General features: G+C 46.6%; 1 protein-coding gene across 4 annotated transcripts in view; it reads right to left on the bottom strand.

Annotated features, from left to right (window-relative positions):
- Nucleotides 1-19,411, bottom strand: part of DYRK2 (dual specificity tyrosine phosphorylation regulated kinase 2) — a 94,607-nt gene extending 75,196 nt beyond the window's left edge. The window contains exons 1-4 of one of the 4 annotated variants that reach the window (XM_064166066.1): nt 19,330-19,411; nt 18,788-18,942; nt 17,876-18,012; nt 5,920-7,876 (exon numbers count right to left, since the gene is read on the bottom strand). In XM_064166066.1, coding sequence (XP_064022136.1) covers nt 6,275-7,876; nt 17,876-18,012; nt 18,788-18,842 — 1,794 coding nt within the window. In that variant the 5' untranslated portion in view covers nt 18,843-18,942; nt 19,330-19,411 and the 3' untranslated portion in view covers nt 5,920-6,274. Of the gene's footprint in view, nt 1-5,919; nt 7,877-17,875; nt 18,013-18,787; nt 19,027-19,329 lie in introns of those variants that run through there. The other 3 variants (XM_064166065.1, XR_010307332.1, XR_010307331.1) reach the window with 3 other exon arrangements.
- Between the last annotated feature and the right edge of the window lie 1,652 nt (nt 19,412-21,063).

Below are 21,063 nucleotides of genomic sequence, written 5' to 3'. Positions count from 1 at the left end.
GCAAACAACAAACCACCCAAACTACAGAGGAGAGAAGTAAAGTAGGACATAAAATTTTTATTCTGAAATGATCTCTGGGCCACAACAATAAAATGTAACAAATATTTCACTAGAACATTCTGAACTCCTGTCAGCAGCTGTACAATACATACAGGATCATCAAACTGGCCACTAGGATTAATTAAAACCCACTACAACATCTCTTCATGTTAAAGTGGCAACAGCAGCATCTCACAGAAAAAAAAATCATTATACATACCTATATACACAGTCCACATTCAATCTTTTTTTGTTTGCTTTTCCCCCCCTTTGTTTTCTTTCAGTACACACAGTTGCAGCATATTACAGTCCCGTGGCTAAGTCGTTGCCCAACGTAAAAACCCAAGCTGCTGCTTAAGAGGTCAGCAGCAGCCACCCAGCTCAGTCACTTGCAAGTTGTAGCAGAGATGCACAAGCCCCTAGAAACAACAATACAACCAAATCCTGTTTGATTTCAGTGCTACCATAGCATTAAGCTGGGCAATATTCTAATCTTTGATGACTGGAAGAAAAAAAAAAAAGAGGTTTGGGGTTTTTGTACTTATCACAAATATTGATGGAAAAGAATAGATTTCAAAAATGGAGAGCATTAAATAATGCACATCCTTCCCAAAAGAGTCTAATGTTGCCTGATGCTACCTGTGTCTAAAGTGGTTTTTGACATTCCCACTTAGTGCCACAGTCTAGATGATTGGATAGGGCTGGGTGCTAGGTTGGAGTGGATGACCTTAGAGGTCTCTTCCAACCTGGTTGATTCTATAGTTCTATGATGCCATTTAGAACTCCAAACCACCCAGCAAGTTAAAAGTGGTTTAAGTGCCTTACAACTTGTAGCAGAGATGCACAAGCCCCTAGAAACAACAATTCACCAAATCTTGTCAGATTTCAGTGCTACCACAGCATTAAGTTGGGCAATATTCTAATCTTTGATAACTGGAAAAAGAAAAGAGGTTTGTTTTTTTTAGTTATCACAAATATTGATGGATAAGAATAGACTTAAAAAATGGAGAACTTTAAATAATCATAGAATCAACCAGGTTTGGAAAAGACCTCCAAGCTCAGCCAGTCCAACCTAGCACCCAGCCCTGTCCAGTCAACCAGACCATGGCACTAAGTGCCCCAGCCAGGCTTTGCTTGAACACCTCCAGGGATGGTGACTCCACCACCTCCCTGGGCAGCCCATTCCAATGCCAATCACTCTCTGTAAAGAACACACATCCTTCCCAAAAGAGTCTAACATTGCCCACATGCTACTTGTGCATAAAGTGTTTTCTGATGTACCCAAGGATGAGGCACTTAGTGCTGTGGTGTAGTTGATTGAATAGGACTGGGGGATAGGTTGGACTGGATAACCTTAGAGGTCTCTTCCAACCTGGTTGATTTTATGGTTCTATGAAGTCGTTTAGAACTCCAAACCACTCAGCAAGTTAAAAGTGGCTTAAGTGCCTTAAACTTGTAGCAGAGATGCACAAGCCCCTAGAAACAACAATACAACCAAATCCTGTTTGATTTCAGTGCTACCATAGCATTAAGCTGGGCAATATTCTAATCTTTGATGACTGGAAGAAAAAAAGAGTTTGACTGTTTTTTTTTTTAATCACAAATATTAATGGAAAAGAAAAAATGGAGAGCATTAAATAATGCACATCCTTCCCAAAAGAGTCTAATGTTGCCTGATGCTACTTGTGTCTAAAGTGGTTTTTGACATTCCCATGGATGAGGCACTTAGTGCCACGGTCTAGGTGATTGGATAGATTGGACTGGATGACCTTAGAGGTCTCTTCCAACCTGGCTGAATCTATGGTTCTACGAAGTCGTTTAGAACTCCAAACCACTCAGCAAGTTAGAAGTGGTTTAAGTGCTTTACAACTTGCAGTAGAGATGTACTGGCCCCCAAAAAACAACAATTCACCAAATCTTGTTTGATTTCAATGCTACCACAGCATTCAGCTTGGCAATATTCTAATCTTTGATAACTGGGGGGGGGGAAGGTTCTTTTTTTGGTATTTATGGCAAATACTGATAGAAAAGAATAGAGTAAAAAAGTGGAGAGCATTCAATAATGCACATCCTTCCCAGGAGATTCTAATATTGCCCACATGCTACTTGTGTCAAGTGTTCTTTGACATTCCCCCAAAGCCATTTTAGAGCTCCAAACCACCCAGCAAGTTAAAAGTGGCTTAAGTGCCTTGCACTCAAATTGTAAAAACCCCTGGCTGCCTTTCTAAGAGCCAGGCACATATAAAAGGAATGCACTTTGGTTCATACCAAATGCCCTGGGATTGAAATCGTGCTAGAAAACTAAAGAGTCTGAGGTAAATTCTTACAAACACAGCTGATTTCTGTCTGGTGTCACCCGAACAGTAACAACAGAAGTCATTTCAAACTGAAAGCAGAAATCAATTTGATGTGAAAAGTCCAACCAATGAAGAAAGGCCACCTTTAACCCTTTCGTGGAAGCCTTTAAAGTCCTCACCTCTTAGCAGTGGCATTGCCTTATTGTTTCTGTTAAGGCTTCGTCCATCTCCAGGATGTTTTAAGACAGGTATAGCACTTCAGAATCATTTCATCCCTACTCCCCAGCGTTCAAAGGGTTAAAGAGGCCGAGATGCATGCCCTACACCACGGCATTTGTAACAAAAGGCACATTGTTAACACCAAGGGCACAATCCATCCTCTATTGTTAATCTACACATCTTGCATCACTCTGTTGTTCCAATACACTTAAGTAGTAATGAACACACACCAGCGGTGCAAGAAATTGAGCCAAGTGAGACTGCAACCAAAGACAAGACAACACTGTGCTATTACTAGATCCCAAAATAGCTCAGACAGCCCCGGACAATGGTAACATGTGAGCATAAGCACTGTTTCCAAGCCAACTTCTATCAGCCTAATTATCAGAGCCCTTAGAATAAAATCACATCAAAAGCAAGAGGCAACATCCTTTCCTCCCCCTCCCTCCCACTCCTTTTTTTGTCTTTACAGGTATAAATAAGCTACAATAAAAGGCAGCAACATCACCTAAAAATTTTGATGTAGCTGCTCCTTTAGCATAGAGGAAGTTCCACTGTATCTGGGTTAAAAAAATAGTTCTGCATACTACTATTTTGGCCTCCAAAGTTTCCGGTAGCATTTATGAAACAAGATGGATCATAAATGCGGTATTTATTGGCATGAAGAACTGGTTCCATTGAGAAGAAAACTTAGTGGTTTTAGCCCTGTAACGAGCCATGAACGTTAACGACCATATCCACCTTAAATCCCCACGGAAGGCAGGAATCTGAATCCGTGTTCCCTTTAAAGGATATTAAAAGAGGATGAGGCACTTAGTGCCACGGTCTGGTTGACTGGACAGGGCTGGGTGCTAGGTTGGACTGGATGAGCTTGGAGGTCTCTTCCAACCTGCTTGATTCTACGATTCTTCTGCCCCTAACATAAGCATTCCTATTTCTTCTCCACTTCTGCAGGAAGAGTTAAGGTTAAAAGGAGTGGTGAAGCCAAGCACGTGGTGGAGGAAGTCAAGATTCCCAGTTACTGCAGAAAGACACAGGGTATTGTATTCCCACGGTCAGGAGAGTCACTTAATTGTATGTGATAATTAATAGATCTCTTTTCAGGCCTTAGGATTTACTGCCCATTTACTTCCTGGATGCTCATATTCCAGAAGCCACTTCTCTTAGCTGTATTTATGTCCTTTTTAACACGATTTCATCCATGTTTGCATATTGCACTTACATAAAGCCAGGAACATTTAACACCAGATAATCTGACTAGAGGCAGGAAACGATACTTTGATATCTTTTTAAGTAAGTAAAACAGTTGATGTTCTAATTTTCTACAGTTCTCAATCAGCACATACAATTCTCCACTCAAAAATGACTTTTTTTTTTGGGGGGGGGGGGGGGGAGTTTCTTTAGGTGTCAACATTTTGGCAAGAAGTTAAGTGCTGTGTTTCCTGAGAATTCTGTTTGTTTTGCATTTGTAGCCCTCCCCCAGGCTTACACTGAACGAAAAAGAAACCAACAAACAACAACAGCAACAAGCAGAAATTACACTGTAAGCAATGAAGTAATGAAGGAGAACTTAACCGGAAACTTTCTTGGCCTCTCAGGGGACCATGCTTTAAGTATTTTTCATCATTTAATACAAGTAACTCAGAAAACAAAAACAATCCAAAACCTGTGCCTATAAATGTTGCTCATAGTAACATTAGTGAGGTTTGATGCAATCCATTCTAGCAGGTCTCGTTCTTACAGCTGCAAACCCTTCCCAGTTATGTACTGCTCTTTAAAAATTCCCTTTCCCTGTGGTTTTTCCACACCCAATGCAGACCACAGCCACTGTAAACTCCCATCTTAACAGTTCTTTGTTGAAGCCACGCTACAACATGTGGATATTTGTCACATAGGACTAGATGTCATTCCTCAGGAAAGATCATTTCTTTTTCCTCCCACAAATGCAGTTTAAAAAAGCACAAAAGAAAACCCAACCATTAAAACACACACACACACAATGTGAACAAATCTACACATTTCTCTAGCTGCTCCTTCAAAGTTAATTTTCATCTCCAAATGCCACAGGCTAAATCAAATTCCAACCACTTAAACTTTCCTTTGATAACTCTGCCATATTAGAAAGTACCTAGGATGATGCCTGCCAACTGAAAAGGCTTCCACTGAGGATCTTTTCATCTGCAGTGATGCTGTCAAAGGTGAAGTACTTTTCTACAAGAAGCAATGTAGTAACATAGTGTTTGCTCCCAAGTGCAGATTTGATCTGAAGTGTAAAATGTACCAGAGAGGTCACAGTCGCTGAGACAAACATTGCCTGAAGAAATTAAAGCAATCTGTGACATTCAGGTAGCATAACAGTCTGAAAGTTACAATATAGCTGACAGAACGAGCACTTCTGCCTATGTGATTTAGGGAGACCAAGCTGCACGTTAGGAGAGAAAACAGATGGGAAAAAAAGGAAAGGGGAAAAAAAAGGAAGAGAAGCTCAATGTGAATGCTCAACACTATGTACCTGAAACGAAGCCCAGAACATTTAGCTTTACCAGTCACTTTCAGACTGAGAGGAACAGACACACTCCCAGCTTCATTCTTTCCGAGACTGCCCGTTCCTCTCACTCCACCACACAGCACCCAAGGCAAGAGAGTCATTGTAGCCCTGGAAGTTCTTATTTTTTTTGGCATGACATTTAAAAGCTCATTTTAATAAAAACCATTGCTTCTAAATAGCTACAGCACTCCACAGAAGGTGACTGTCTCATCAGCAATATTCTAATACCGCTACTTTCCCTGGGCTACCACACTGAAAATGACAAAGCTGCAAGCTACGGCTCCACTTTAAATCCCAACTTTACAGTTGCCTAACTGTATTTCCTTTTGAGTATCCTCCCTGCAGTCTGGTCAGGTAGAGGTTTGAGTGTCCATACCTAACTGTATTTCCTTTTGAGTATCCTCCCTGCAGTCTGGTCAGGTAGAGGTTTGAGTGTCCACACCTAACTGTATTTCCTTTTGAGTATCCTCCCTGCAGTCTGGTCAGGTAGAGGTTTGAGTGTCCATACCTAACTGTATTTCCTTTTGAGTATCCTCCCTGCAGTCTGGTCAGGTAGAGGTTTGAGTGTCCACACCTAACTGTATTTCCTTTTGAGTACCCTCCCTGCAGTCTGGTCAGGTAGAGGTTTGAGTGTCCACACCTAACTGTATTTCCTTTTGAGTACCCTCCCTGCAGTCTGGTCAGGTAGAGGTTTGAGTGCTCACAGAATCAAGACCCACAGCCACGAAATTCAAAAGGCAGTATTTAGGAATTTCCCCAGGTGAAACCCAGCACGAACCATGGAAGAGAAAGGTACTGATACCTTTGACACCACACTGCAATGCATGACAAGTCACGTTGTACCCAGTGGCCTGCCACTGATGTTTATTACTGCGTCACACTAGTTACAGTAAGGCTAAATCGTACTGTAGAAGACAAATATCTTAAAAAGTAAGTATAAAAAACTTAAAGCATTGTCCCCCTGGTTTGTATAAAACCAAAACAAAGCCCAACATTTACATTTAAAATGAGTGCTGAAAGATACAAATGAAGAGAGTTATTGAGCAAATAAACAAAAAAAACCAACCCAAAATGTATTATCTGAGCTACTTTTCCGTACAAATAAGGCTCAGCCATATTGTATCTCTCCAATTAACAGCATTAGGGTTTGTTGGTTTGTTTGTTTTCAAACTCAGCTAACCAGTTTTGGCAACACTGTTCTTTGCTGGATATTCCCATTGGCATCCGTCATCTGTGCCAAATTAGTCCTCAGTTTGGAAGCTGAGCTGGAAGCGGGAGGTAACTTGGAAATGGACGTTATAGCACCAGTGCTCTCTGTCATTCTCTTTGCTGAGGCCTTCTCCCCCGTCGGAGGCTTTGGCAACCGCCTCCTTAGCCAGGGGTGCCGCAAAGCCTGGCTGGGCGTCATGCGGATGGCAGGATCCCATTCCAAACACTGTTTTAAGAAGTCAAGGAAGAGTGGATCGTCACACCCCTTCAACGCGTTACCCCACTCTCTGCTCTCTGGCGGGCCACGTAGTTTTCCCCTCCGAGAACGCCCACCGTTCAGTATCACAGAGCCATCGGACAAGGTGGTGATGCTACAGTAGCGGGGATAACCCTTAGAGCTCACAAAGTTTTTAGCTCGCTTGGATGAATCTAAGAGTTTTGGAGAAGGCATGCCCAATAGCTCGATCATACAAGCCAGCTGGTCTCCTTCATCTTCGCCGGGTAAAAGAGGATAACCGGTGAGGAGCTCTGCCAGAATACAGCCCAAGCTCCACATATCTATGGGCATCCCATACCGCGCGCCAAGGATGACTTCGGGCGCACGGTAAAAACGCGACTGGATGTAAGTGTAGACACGCTGATGCTCGTAACAACTAGAGCCAAAATCGATCACTTTTATACCACTTCTGCCCTGCTGCTTCAACAAAATGTTCTCGGGTTTAAGGTCACAGTGGATGATTCTGTTTTTGTGCAAAGCATCCAAGCACTGTAAAATGGAGTGGGCAAACTTGCGGACCAAAGGCAGGCTGAAGCCCTGAAACTTGTTTTTCTTGATCAATTCGTACAAGTTCATGCTCAGCAATTCAAATGTCATGCAGATGTGGCTGCGGAAGGTGAAGTTTTCCAACATGTGAATAACATTCATGTTGTTATCCTTATCCTGTTTCCGGAGATGCTCCAGGATCTTTATTTCTTCTGCAGCCTGGCGGTGGAAACGTTTCTCGTTTCTCACCATTTTTAGCGCCACGTGCTGATGCATCTTATGATCATAGGCCTTCACCACCTGCCCAAAGCTTCCCTTCCCTATGACTTTCAGGACTTCATACCTGTATGCAATATGATCATGGGGTACTTGTATATAAGACCCTTGGTCATCATCATACCCGCAGTTGTTTGAACCACCTATCACGCCTTGCCGTTTCTTTGCGTTTGGACCCAAAAAGTATATTTCAGGGTAGCTAAAAATCTCATGGTGCTCAAAAGCTGTTAATTTTTGCATGTATTGCTTCATTGCCTGCTCTGGTGTCATAACGGAGGCTTTCGCCTTCCCTGTTCCATCAGTAGATTTCAAAGAGCTGGAGCTGCCTTGCCGCCTGTGAGCGCTCTCTGTCTGTCTGTCTTGCACCGCCGGCAATCCAGATTTGCCCAGCGTTGTAAGTCCGTTCGGCTGCGTCGTCAGAACCATCCTCTTGTTGCTGTTATCTTCAAACAGCTGCTGGACCTGGATTTGTCCATGGCTGCCAACATGCAGGAGCTCATTCATTGCGTGCTTACCGTCTCCAACCTACAATTGAAAATATACACCCGGTTAACAAGAAGGGCAGGAACTCTATGCTTCACCATTCATTCTGCAACTCACCGCCCTGCCTAAATCGCCTCACAAGTCTTTTCTTTGAAGTCAGTTGTCTGCAGAGGATCCAAAAAATACAGCATTTACACTGTGATACTGCTACATGATAACGGATTTGCCAGATCTTTTGTTTCTCAAAGGCCACTTTCACGACTCTCCAAACACAAGAAGGACATGGAACTGCTGGAGCCAGTCCAGAGATGGCCATGAAGATGCTCAGAGGGCTGGAGTACCTCTCCAATGAGGACAGGCTATGAGATTTGGGGCTCTGCAGCTTGAAGAGAAGGCTTTGAGAAGACCTTGTAGTAGCCTTCCAGTATCTTAAGGGGGCTACAAGAAAGCTAGGGAGAGACTTTTTAAGGTATCAGGTAGTGATAGGACTCGGGGGAATGGAGCAAAACTGTAAGTAGGTAGATTCAGAATGGATGATAGGAAGAAATTCTTAAGCATGAGGGTGGTGAGACACTGGAACAGGTTACCCAGGGAGGTGGTGGAAGCCTCATCCCTGGAGGTCTTTAAGGCCAGGCTGGATGTGGCTCTGAGCAACCTGATGTAGTGTGAGGTGCCCCTGCCCATGGCAGGGGGGTTGGAACAGGATGATCCTTGAAGTCCCTTCCAGCCCTGACAATTTTGTGATTGTATGTTAATAAACCATGGTGAAATCTGGGACCTTGTGCAGACCAGAGTGGGAAACAAATCTTTGCCTTGAAGAACATTCAAGGAACTTTATTTTAAAGGTACAGGGAAAAAAAGGAACAGCTGATTTCAGAAATTCCATTTGGTCTTGACAGTTTTCAGGAGGGAATAAACAGCAGCATTCAGCATTTTCAAGCCAGTCATATCAGGGTGGCAAAACAATTATGGCTCAAAACCTGTCATTTTTAAGGAGAAACAAGTAATTTACAAGCATATCCTTGCCACTAAAATAGCTGTCCTTAGAATTCCTCATTTACTCTAAAGCAGATGATAATTAGTTTGTCTTCTGCCTGGCTTTAGACAAACGTGGGAAGAACTCCCCTGCTGTCTCTCCAGCTGATTCACCAGCCTTAGGATTTGTGCCAAATTTCTAACCAAAACTCCACAATACTCTCAGGCAGATGATCAAGTCAGGGTTGAGAGCACTTTTAATCTGAAACTTACTTTTTTCTAGACAGCTAAGGATATTACCACATTCCCTGGTCATTTAAGGTTGCTGCCATGAAATCAGAAAAGAACAGTTGTGTGCTGTGATATGAAGCACTAAAATCTGTGCTGCAATCAAACAAGTGCTTCCAAGGAGAAAACCAGGATATGCAACCCAGACTCTAGCATACTCTGTGCTTCAGTTAAGATATCAAGTATGTGGCAGAAGCATGGGTTTGTTACTCCTTGGGAACATGCTACTGATTTACAAGTTGCACACCAGCTTCATCTGTGGATATTCTGCAATTTGCAGCTCTGAAACAATAGCTTTCAAGGGTTGCTTCTTCGGAGTTCACTGCTCTGCTGATCCTGTTTTGACTCCCATTGAGTATCTGATCCATTTTATTTCATGTGCCTGGTGGGCAGCAAGTTCTGCATGGGCCAGCAATGTGCCCTTGCAGGGGCCCAAGAGGGCCAGTGGCAGCCTGGGGTGCATCACGGAAAGTGTGGCCAGCAGGGTGAGGGAGGTTCTTTTCCTCTACTCTGCCCTGCAGGAGACCACACCTGCAATACTGTGTCCAGTTTGGGGCTCCTCAGTTCAGGAGAGACAGAGACCTGCTGGAGAGAGTCCAGTGGAGAGCCATAAGGATGAGTGGGGGACTTGAGCATCTCCCCTATGGAGAGAGACTGAGAGCCCTGGGGCTGTTTAGTCTGGAGAAGGCTAAGAGGGGACCTGAGCAATGTGTATAAATATCTGGTTGTCAAATGGAGGGGGCCAAGCTCTTTTCACTGGTCAGCAGCAATAACACATGGAGCAATGGATACAAACTGGAGCAGAGAAGGTTTCAGTTCAACATGAGGAGAAACTTCTTTGCAGTGAGGGTGCCAGAGCCCTGGAGCAGGCTGCCCAGAGCGGTTGTGGAGTCTCCTTCTCTGGAAACTTTCCAAACCCAGCTGGATGCATTCCTGTGTGGACTACCTTAGGGATCCTCCTTTGGCAGGGGTTTGGACTCAGTGATGTCAGAAGTCTCTTCCAACTTCTAAGGTTTTGTAATTCTGTAACCACTGCAGTTTGACTGTGTACGTTTACTTACAGGGCAATCCGGGCTCACACTATCCAATTTGATCAATCACAACTGCCAACTCAAAGACATCTGTAACTGTAACACGGTGAAGATATACAGGATATCAACACTAATTGCATTCCTAGTCTGATGTCTCAAAAGCATCAGGAATTAAGTCATCAAGGGGATTTAACGAGCCTATCATGCCTACAAGGAATCTCTTCAGGTCAGGTTTGAAGTGCACTGAAGTAAGAGTTTCCTGAAGGTTGCCCTGATCCTCTACATAAATAGCGGCTACTAAAAATAAAAGCAAATGTGGCCCCAAGAGCTGCTACATGACACATTTCAGAAGAACTGGATCTAGTCAGTAAGATGTGTCTGGGGTTTGGCACATGCAGTGCTGCAGAACTGCGTAAGACAAGCACAACGAAGCAGAAGAGTAACTACAGATTACAAGTACTCAGGCTAGGAAATTCCAAGTACAAACACTTGTTCTATAACTAATGACCTGTGAGAAGAGGCCAGCACCAACCTCTCCACAACCTCCTTTCAGGCAGCTGCAGACAGCCATGAGCTCTGCCCTCAGCCTCCTCTGTTTCACACTAACCATCTCCAGCTCCCTCAGTCTCTCCTCATCAGATTTATTCTCCAGGCCCTTTCCCAGTTTCCTTGCCCTCCTCTGCACTGGCTCCAGCACCTCCACATCAATCCTGTACTGAGGTGCCCAAAACTGAACACAATACTCGAGTTGTGGTCACACCAGAGCAGAGTACCAGGGGATAATCAGTTCCCCACTCCTGCTGGCCACAGGATTTCTAATCCCAGCCAGGATGCCACTGGCTTTCTTGGTCCCCTGGGCACACTGCTGGCTCATATTCAGCTGCTTGCCCGTTACAACCCCCAGGCCCCTTTCTTCATATCCTGGCTGGAGAAAAACCTAAGGATGTATCCACTGCCAGACGGGACTTTTCCCCAAAAGCATGTTTGCAAACATTCTGAAGTGTAAACACTGCACTCTGCTTCCCGCACCCCTGGGCAGGCCCGTGGCTTCTCCTGCTGCTCACAGGTTGGCATTTTTCCCTTACCAAGCAGCAGAATGAAATCACCAGCAGTTATCCCTGCTTCACCCCAAATCCAAAGGGACCGGTTTTGCCAGTTTCAGTCAGCTGCTGCTTGAGAATGCAAATGCAGATGCAGACAGTAGGCACTGGTTTGCTTTGTGGAAGAAAAGACACGAAAGTAGCACAGGCTCTGTTCCAAAAGCTGAGGGGGTGAAGAGAGCTTGCTTCTTCTCAAAGAAATAAAAACCCACAGGAGTTTCAGAGCTATCAGCCATATCACAACCATAAAGTCAATACAGAAAAAAAAAGGACTTTCTTCATTTAGAATCAAAGAATCACAGATTCTCTGATTCTATGATTTCAGGAATTGCCAACACAAGAATCACCACCTTTTCTTCTATTTCCAACCTGGATGAGGGTTGGACTCTCACCAGCCATTTGCTCTGCCTATCTACTTCTGGCTACTGGGTGTCTGAGCTTGCTGTCAAGTTCAGACTCGCACTGCTTAGAAGCTCCACAGGCTTCACCGGTGACACTTTAAGTTCTCTGAACCACAGCTAATGGGCTTGGAAAGCTATAAAAGACTACAACCTTCTTAGTCCAATAACAAACTGTTCACAGAACACTGATGGAGCTTCTGTCTTTCATCTGAAATTACAAGCCCAAGAGATTTATATTGCATCTCCCTTTTGCTGTAAATTCCAGAACCAACAAGCTACACAGCCGACAACCTGCACACAATTATGCATCTTCTTACACATTTTACTGCCTGTGCTCAGACCTACTTACACCTTCAAGACTTCCATGTTCTTACAGAGTACATCTTCAAAGCCTTACTGATGCACACATTTCTCCATAGAACATATTGAAGTAACAAGTAAGCTTGAACTCCAAGAACTCATGTTCACAACTCTCTGGCAACACTAGATATAAACCAGCAAATGTGAGGCTGCTTTCTTTGTCAGGAGGTTTTCACAACTCCAAAAATCACTGCTACAATTTTGCTTTAACTTTGGTTTGCCAAGTTTATGGAAGTTAATGGCTCTACTGAAAGCCTAACCCTTGAAGCAGAGACACCACACAAAACAAAGTGAAGACAAAAAGCCACAAGTTTTTGGGGGGCAGTGGGAGTGTCTGGGGGTTTACTTGTTTTGTTTTCACAAAAGGGTTCAGGGACAGAAGTAGAACAGTAACTTAATAAAGACTATGAACTAGTAACAGTAGGGGTTAGGAGGTTATCTGCTATAGAGCAGAAGGATCTGAAGTCTTGGTGGACAACAAGTTCTGCATGGGACAGCAATGTGCCTTTCTGGCCAAGAAGGCCAATGGGATCCTGGGGAACATTAAGAAGAGAGTGGCCAGATCAGATGAAGGGAGGTTCTCCTCCACCTCTACTTTGCCTTAGTGAGGCTACACCTGGAATACTACAACCAGTTCTGGGCTTCCCAGTTCAAAAGGGACAGGGATCTACCGTAGAGAGTCCGAGGGAGGGCTACAAGGATGCTGAAGGGACTGAAGTACTGCCTGATGAGGAAAGGCTGAGAGACCTGGGGCTGGTTAGTCTGCAGAGGAGAAGGCTGAGAAGGGATCTGAGCAATGTCTACAAATAGATGAGTACTGGGGGTCAGGAAGGAAGGGACACAGCCTCTGCTCACCTGTGCCTTGGGACACGACAAGGGGCAAGGGATGGAAACTGCAGCACAGGAAGTTGCACCTCAACATGAGGAAGAACTTGAGTGTAAGGGTGACAGAGCCCTGGCACAGGCTGCCCAGAGAGGTTGTGGAGTCTCTTTCTCTGGAGCCTTTCCAGCCCTGTCTGGATGTGTTCCTGTGCTACCTGTGCTAGATTCTCTGGTCATGCTGTGGCAGGGAGGTTGAACTTGAATATTCCAGAGGTCCCTTCCAACCCCTAACATATTGTGAACCACACAGAAGTAGCACAAAACTGATTCCCCCTTGCTAGCAGTAAGGCAAACTGGCAATTCCTTTGAGGCAACATGCTGCCAATGGCATGATCTGTTTGAAAACCTCCTATGAGACTACAACTATAGCACCGAACACCACAGAAACACACATCTCTTCTCAACTGTGTTCTCCAAAAGCATTGAGACATTATGTAGTTCCATCTTCACAGAAGTCACCTGGTGTGATATTAACCTTCTCTAAAACTGGCCAAAATAGATGCACACTTTGGCTATGCATTATCATTTTGTTTTAAGTAAAACCTCAGACAGACCTTTTTATATCAATCAGAATCTAAAAAGGTTTATAAAATGAATCTTAATAACAGAGCAATTGTGAGAGCCTGCTGGTACACTTCAGAGGAATAAGATGTCTTTATCTGCTGTTTCTCTGCATAGATAAGGACAAGGGAGAAACTGTTCCAAAGTCATAACTTAATTAAAACACTGCACTATATACCCCTTTCTTTACAGCATTTCTGGTCACGACAGTTTCAGCCCTACTGTGTCTAACATGCTAGAGGGCTGTGCTATCAGGTATAGCATGCTCCAGTGCCTACCTTCTTGACAGCAGCCTGAGCAAATGTACAAAAGACCTTTTTTATCTTGATAAATGAATTCAACACCATTTCTCTGTTCAGAACTAAAAATAGCTGCTAATTAGCACAATAACAGTAATGTGGGATTACCATAATGGTTTTATTAGGAGCATGTGTTTTACACACCAAAAAAAACTAAGCCCTTGTCCTGAAGAGCTTGTGGCTCAACAAGAGCTGCAGAAAAAAAACCACAGCATTTAGATATTTTGCTGCTGTCATATATGGTCCACATAAGCTTATGGAAAGTTAACTTTTAACTCTATACAGCAAACATTTTCACAGACAGAACTATGTCCCAAGAGCAATACTCATTCATAACTCTTTTCCTCCTGTCAGGTCTATGCAGGTGCAGCAAAGCTGAATACTTCTGGGACACCCTGATTACATTACACAAGCTGAAAGCAAAAAGGGCAGCCAGTGCACACTAAACTGAGCCTAAGCATACACATACAAGAGCTGTGCTCTGATGTACTGCAGAGCACAGCGCAGTCACCAACTGTTGGAACCCAAATTTCAAATCCTCCCCTTTCAAAGTTAAGATACTTTCATATTCCCACTAGACACAAGTTTTATGTAGAAGTATCCAAAGAAATGTAAATCCAGCAAAGTCCAGATCATGCCTATAGAGTTACTGCCACTTAAATGTGACAGTATTTCTATGGTTATTTAGTAGATTAAAATGCCTCAGTAGGGAGGTATTTTCTTTGGTTTTACCTGCTTTAAAGCAGGAATCTCTGCTCCAATAGAAGGTAAATTAATTTCTGTAAAGTTATAAATTACTGATATGAGAGCATATGCATAGATATTCATCCTCCCATGGTGAAATAAACCCAACTTGCTGTAGGAGAATCTTAGAAAGGGCTGGGAGAGGGAGGGCACTGAAACATGCACTGTCAATGACTTGTTACAGCACTAGACAAGAGGAGAAAAAGATCAAGACTGCTTTACTGCAAGAGAAACAGCAAGAGTGCAGGATGCAGGGATAGATGCCAAGTAAGGGAGAACACCGCTGGAGGTAGGCAGAAGACAGAGGCAAGAGTCTGGAAGAACGACTCACAGATGGGTGGGGACTCAGACAAGCAGAGCAGCACCCGCAAGCAAGATAATCTCTACTGCAGCATGTCAAGTGGATGTAAGAACATCATAATGGAACAAGAAAGAGTGAATAGAAAAAGGTTCTGCTCATCACAGAACTCAAGGCTTCAAAAGAGAAAGCAAAAACAAAGAGAAGAGCCTGGAAATGAGTTTCATTTTTTCTACCATGAACCAAAAAAGAAAAGCAGTCAGGGCTGAACACAGACACAAATAAGCCTAGGATGAAACCACGATTTAAACCGAAAACCCAAACCAGGATCTTTCCTTGGTACAAACACACAACGGCCTGCTTAGCAACTAAGGTTGCTGGGTTTGCAGAGACTGCAGCCAAAACCTTGGCTCTGTTATATGACACCTGTGTAAAACTGCATCTTACCTCCTTCTACCCATGCCAATGTACTCTACCAAAGAATGAAACTTCTTCACTTCAGAGTAGGAGTCAACACTTTCGCTACAGTCTAGATCACAACAACTCACTGCTGCAAGAAATGTGACAGGTAGTGGGCTCCTGCTCTATTTGAGATCTTTTCCATTTCAATCTCTCTTCACAACTAGTGTGTGCACAATGAACATGCTCACTACATCCAACCATGGGCAAGTTCAACCACGTTATCAAACCGTCACCTTCTGAAAGCCTGAAACGCCAAAAGAAAAGACTCTCAGCCTCTGGTTATTACACAAGTGTCATAGGTACAACAGAGATGAAAACAAATGAATGCAAGAAAAAATGGTTTAAGAAAGCTTGAATGTTTCATTTTAAATAGACTGGAGAAAGTAGTGGGATGCAAACTGAATGGTTTTAATCAGACAGTGTCAGCTGAGGTCAGCAGACCTGAAGTTTATAAAAAGACACAGCCTGGTTTGGGTTTTTTTAGGTTAAAATCCAGCATTCTGATGCCACATCTGATCCTGACCACAAAAAGTTACATTAGGCAACCACAAAACAACCACCTACAGCATTCTGAAAGACAGTCTGAGCTACTTTATAATAGTATCCAAGGCTAAATACCGTGGAGTAGGCTCTGTATCACAAAGGAAAGGCAGAGTTTGAAACACAACCCAGAGAGACATGAAACAGAGCCATATAATGCTTGATCATCCTTGTATGCTTTCCTAAGTACTTCATCTCTACATGTGTGTGTGTATATATATATGCATATATATATATATAATCATAACACACAATAGATGTATAAAAATACTTGAAGCACAGAAAAGTAACACTTGAACATCCCTTGCATGCTTTCATAAAGACTTCACATTTAAATATATATGTCCATAGACACAGACACTATATATAGTACACACACATATAAACCTATGTATAAACATATCAAATTCCTGCACTTCCAAAATTACTAAGTAGTCACAGATGTATAGCTGGACCACCACACTTTCACAAATCTCAAATTACATCTGAGCTCTGTTACACGTGGGCTCCTGTTACTTGTATGTCATAGAATCATAGAACTGTTGAGGTTGGAAGAGACTTTTGAGATCATCAAGTCCAACTGCTTGCCTTCAGCTTGCAATCCCACTCCTACTGCTGAACCACTGCCACTAAACCATGGCCCTCAGCACCAAAGCCACGCATCACCTGAACATATCCAGGGATGGGGATCCAAACACCTCCCTGGGCAGCTTGTTTCAGAAACCCTGGGCACCACTCTTTCAGAAAACAACTTTCTCCTAATATCTAACCTGAACCTCCCCTGTCTACCTGTATGCGCACTTTCATGATCAGTGTTTGTTATTATATTCCTTCTTTTCTAGTTTTATCAAAGAAAGTTAAGCTGCTGCCTCAACTCAAAAAACAACCTGCACTTAACTGATACATGAAAGTGAAAAGAACAACGGCCTTTGATACTGTTGAGCAATTCAGATATATACCCTAGCTATGCAAATATACAATGATGTTGATCTCAAACATGCAGTTCAACCTTGGATTTGCAGAACACTCAGCAAACCCTACATAAATTCACTTTCTTTTTTTTATTTAAGCCAATTCTTTCCATAAATGGATTTGAATAGGATGCTTTTACCTTTGAAACTACACAGAAAGTCACTGAAACACCAGTATCTAAATGCACAGTTTTGCCTTCTACTAGCCCATAATCACATTATCACTTAAAGCTCTGCCATATGTTTACAGAGACAGCATGTAAGCATCCATGAAGAGCTCAATAATTCTAAGAAAAGTATGCCATTCGTGCCTTTCAGGGTCAGCATGAAACCCTTCAGCATTTAAAAGGAAATGTATGCAATAAAAATTCCAGATATTCAGCGTTAAAATGGCAGCATACAGACCCCTCTCTCTACTCTGTCATGCCTTCAGGGCAGAGATACCCTCTCTCATCCATATATAGTGGCATACTTGGGAAGTTTCATTCCTAATAGATTTACTTCGAGTAGGAGATAATGTGAGATAGCACAGAACCGGAAAATAGCATCCTTTTCATACCAGCGGTGCTTATTTCTGTAGGTAAACTACTGCAGCAATAAAGTCGGATTCATCCAATCATTGTTCCCGACTAGAGTGATAGCTATTTCTAGGGAAGACAGCTATCGGCCTGAGCTGATCAGACCTATAAAGGGAAAGCAACCTTTATTTTTCACCACAGTTCACAGGATCCTTTAATCGCAGTGACTAACCTCATTGCCAAAATAATGTCACCTAAAAAACCCATGCGTTTACCAGAACAGATCCTCTGTGTCAGTGTGGAGGATCGAATCTGTCACTGAAAACGAGACACAAAACCAGACTGAAGGAGGGCTCGGTAGGGAGAAAGCTGCTTTTCAGCGCGGAGTCGCAGCCTCACAACAAACACGTACATCGGGGCTCAGTTTGCAGAAATGAAATGCACTTCGCAGAAGCACCGAGCGCCTCGTTAGGCGAGACGGGGCCCCAGCTCCCGCCCCGGGGCCACTCGGCGAAAGGACAGCGGCGACGGTGTGGCAAGCCCCCGGGGCCGGACGCTCCTTCCCCCACCCGCCCCCCCGTCCCCGATCCCACTCCCGTGCCCGGGCTCACCGTGTGGGAAGCGTTGCTGGCCCTGAGCGGAGGCAATGCGAGGGGCGATGGTGGGCCGGTCCCAGCTCCTGCCCGGGAGACTCCGGCTCCGGCGCCCGGGGAAGACTGCAGCGGGCGGCCGCTATCCCCTGCCCTGCCTGTGGAGAGCAGAGGGATGAGCGCGGAAGGCGGCGACGGTGGCGGCAGCGGCGGCCGTCGGGGAGGCGGAGGCCGGCGGCCCCGGCGCTTCGCCGGCTCGGCCGCCCGTCTCGCTTCAGGCAGAAGCCATTAAAAGCTAATCACCGTCGCGGCACACACACGCACCGATCCGGCTAATAGCGCGGGTGGGCCATGCTCGCCCGGCTAAACCCTTCAGCCGAGATTAACCCGCCACCAGCAGGCGCTTAACCGGGAGAACGAGCCGGCTCTGCCCCGCACACGCCTCGGGGCTGGATGGCCGCCCGAACTACCGCCTCTCCGAGCCGTCTGGCCCGGCCAAATCCTGGCGGCGCCGGGGACCCGCCACGAGTTCACAAGTCTGCAGCGGGTAGAAGAGACGAGCACCGCTGCCCCCTGTCAAACGCGGCCGCTCCGGCGAAGGCAGCGACTCTAAATTTTCCCTAGGTCGTTTCTCTCAGTAATTTCCCTGCGGTCTTTTCCCCCTTCCCCGAGGTTAACTCGCCATCCAGCACGCCGCAGCTGAACACGCAGCCCCCGCCGTCCCCCCGGACTCGGTTGCCAAAGGGGGAGGGTGGATCATTGTTCCGTCACGCACGACTCCGCTGCGGCGGCAGCTGCTGGGGACAGCCGCGGGGCGTCCAAGTCCCGTCCCCCCCTCCCCAAGCCGTACGGCCCGACCCATCCCAGCGCGGCAGGAGAGGCGCAGGGACCCCGCAGCCCGGCACGGCGGCGATCGCGGCGGCCCTCCCTTACCGGCTGGGTAGGCAGCACCAGCGGCGGCGCTAGCTGAGGGTTTTCTGGTTAACATGGCCGCTGGAGAGGAGGGAGAGGAAAAGGCATGTCAGGATGGCTCTCCTCCGCTGCTCGTCGGCCTCTCTGGTCGGCGGTTGCCTCTCTTCTCCGATCAGCTACACCCAGACCCAGACACGTCTTCCGCTGCATCCCCCTGGCCCCGGGCCGGCCGGACAGACCCTCCAACGGCCCGCCGTCGCCTCCCGCCGCCGCAGCAGCAGCAGCTGCGCCGCCGCCGCAGCCCCCGGCCCAAGCTCATCACCTCCCCCGCCCCCGCTTCGGTCGCCCCGGTCCCTTCACACGGAGGAGGGGGGCAGCAGCAGGCTGCCGGACAGGGCCCTCCTCCTACTCGCGCGACGGAACGGGGACACACAGCGCACAGGACTGGCAGTCCCCGCCCCGTCGGCCGCCTCCCTCCCTCCGTCCCTCCCTGCTGCCCCCCTCCCCTGCCGCTGCGCTCCGCGGTGGCGGCGGCGTGGCCCTCCGCTTGCCTGGGCACTCACACGTTCACTCGGCGCGCCCCAGCGCCCTGCTCAGCGTCCTCCGCCGCACGTCGGGCCCTGGGCCCTGGGAGGGGGCGCCCGTGACCCTCGGCAGTTGGTCACCCCCCGGGGTCACAGCCATCTTGGCGGCCCGCGGGCAGCCTGCGCCTCCCCCCGCCACACACCGCCCCCGGCAGGCGCCCTGCGCTTTGCCCTGTCACCCTCCGCCGGTGCAGGGCAGGGGCTGGGCGACCCCGCGGCGCCGCTGTGGGTAGTGGGCAGTGGGCGATCCCGTCAGGGAAATGGGTGGTCGGGGCGGGGAGCGTAGTGGAGCAGAGAGGGAGAAAAGTCAGAGGATCCCCAAGTGCTCGGGCAGGGAGCGTCACTTCATTCAGCCTTGAAGGGCAAAGGCGGTGCGGTGGGAGGAAAGAGAAATGCCTTGGAAGGTGTCGCGGGGTGAAAACTTCCAAAATGGCAGCGAGGGACGGGAGCTTGGGGGCTTGCCTCGGAGTTGCGAGTGCCTCAGTTAAACCGAGGAGGCCGCGGCGGGGGAGGCGGCGTTATTTGCCGTCTGTTCCAAACTACGGCGTGGACTCCAATGCTTTGAATTCCTGATTTGTCCTTTTGGACGTCATGAGAGCCAAAAATAGATAATCCGAACATTTGCTCAGCTTGGGACAGCGCTGAAATGAACGCTCCTGCCTAACGCTCAGCCGGGTCTGAAGTCTGTTCAGACGGTGCATCCCTCCCTTGTTTTCTGCACCAGCTGCCAGAGGTGTAGACAGGCCTCCCTTCCTCCCCTTCCACGCAAAAACAAACCCAAATCTCCCTGTTTCCCATGCCTAACCCCCCAAAAAACCCCATCCCTGCTGCCAGAGAGAAAGGCTTTGCCTCTTCCAGTGCCCACAGATAGATGCATAAACAAAGACATTTCCTGTACCGGTACAAAGACATAAACAATTTCCCTAAGCCCTCCTGTCATGCAGAGAAAACAATCATACCTTCTCCCGCCCACACCCATCTAACCTTGTCCCTTCGCTGGAGCAGAAAGAAACCTTTGTCTTCCTCAGCGTCTCCCCCACAAGATACCCTCAGACACCCCCCGTGTCCCTCCCTCTCGGCGGCCAGGTGCACAAATGCTGCTTTCTGGGTATTGCCGGTATTTCCCCTTCGTTTTCACGAGCAGCATCAGAAGTAGCTGAAGAGCAAACGCTGTGGTAGTATTGGTGTTCTTTGTGAGATGCCTTCAAGGTTTCAGGAGTGACAGAAGAAAGGTGTTTTCTAGTTAGCCTAAGAAGGGGAAGAGGCTTGTTCACACTGGGCCCAAGCCAACCTCATGAAGTTCAACAAGACCCTGCATCTGGGTCAAGGCAATCCCAAGCACCTACATCATCTGGGCAAAGACTGGCTGCAGAGCAGCCCTCCGGAAAGGACTTTGGGGTGCTCATGGACGAGAAGCTCAGTATGAGCTGTCAGTGTGCTCTTGCTGCTCAGAGACACAACCAGATCCTGGGCTGCACAAGAGAAGTGGGCAGCACCACAAGGGAGGTGATTCTCCCCCTGTGCTCTGCACTGGTGAGTACTGCATCCAGTTCTGGAGCCACTGTTACAAGAGGGCTATGGATGTGCTGGAAGGTGTCCAGAGCAGGGCCACGAGGATGAGCAGAGGGCTGGAGCTGCTCTGCTGTGGGGAGAGACTGAGGGAGTTGGGGCTGTTCAGTCTGGAAAGAAGGTGGCTCCAAAGTGACCTTACTG

The sequence above is a fragment of the Pogoniulus pusillus genome, chromosome 27, assembly GCF_015220805.1.
Source record: "Pogoniulus pusillus isolate bPogPus1 chromosome 27, bPogPus1.pri, whole genome shotgun sequence".
In the NCBI taxonomy this organism is placed as follows: domain Eukaryota; kingdom Metazoa; phylum Chordata; class Aves; order Piciformes; family Lybiidae; genus Pogoniulus; species Pogoniulus pusillus.
Note: the sequence above shows the minus strand (reverse complement) of the source record. Positions and strands in the feature narration are given on the sequence as shown.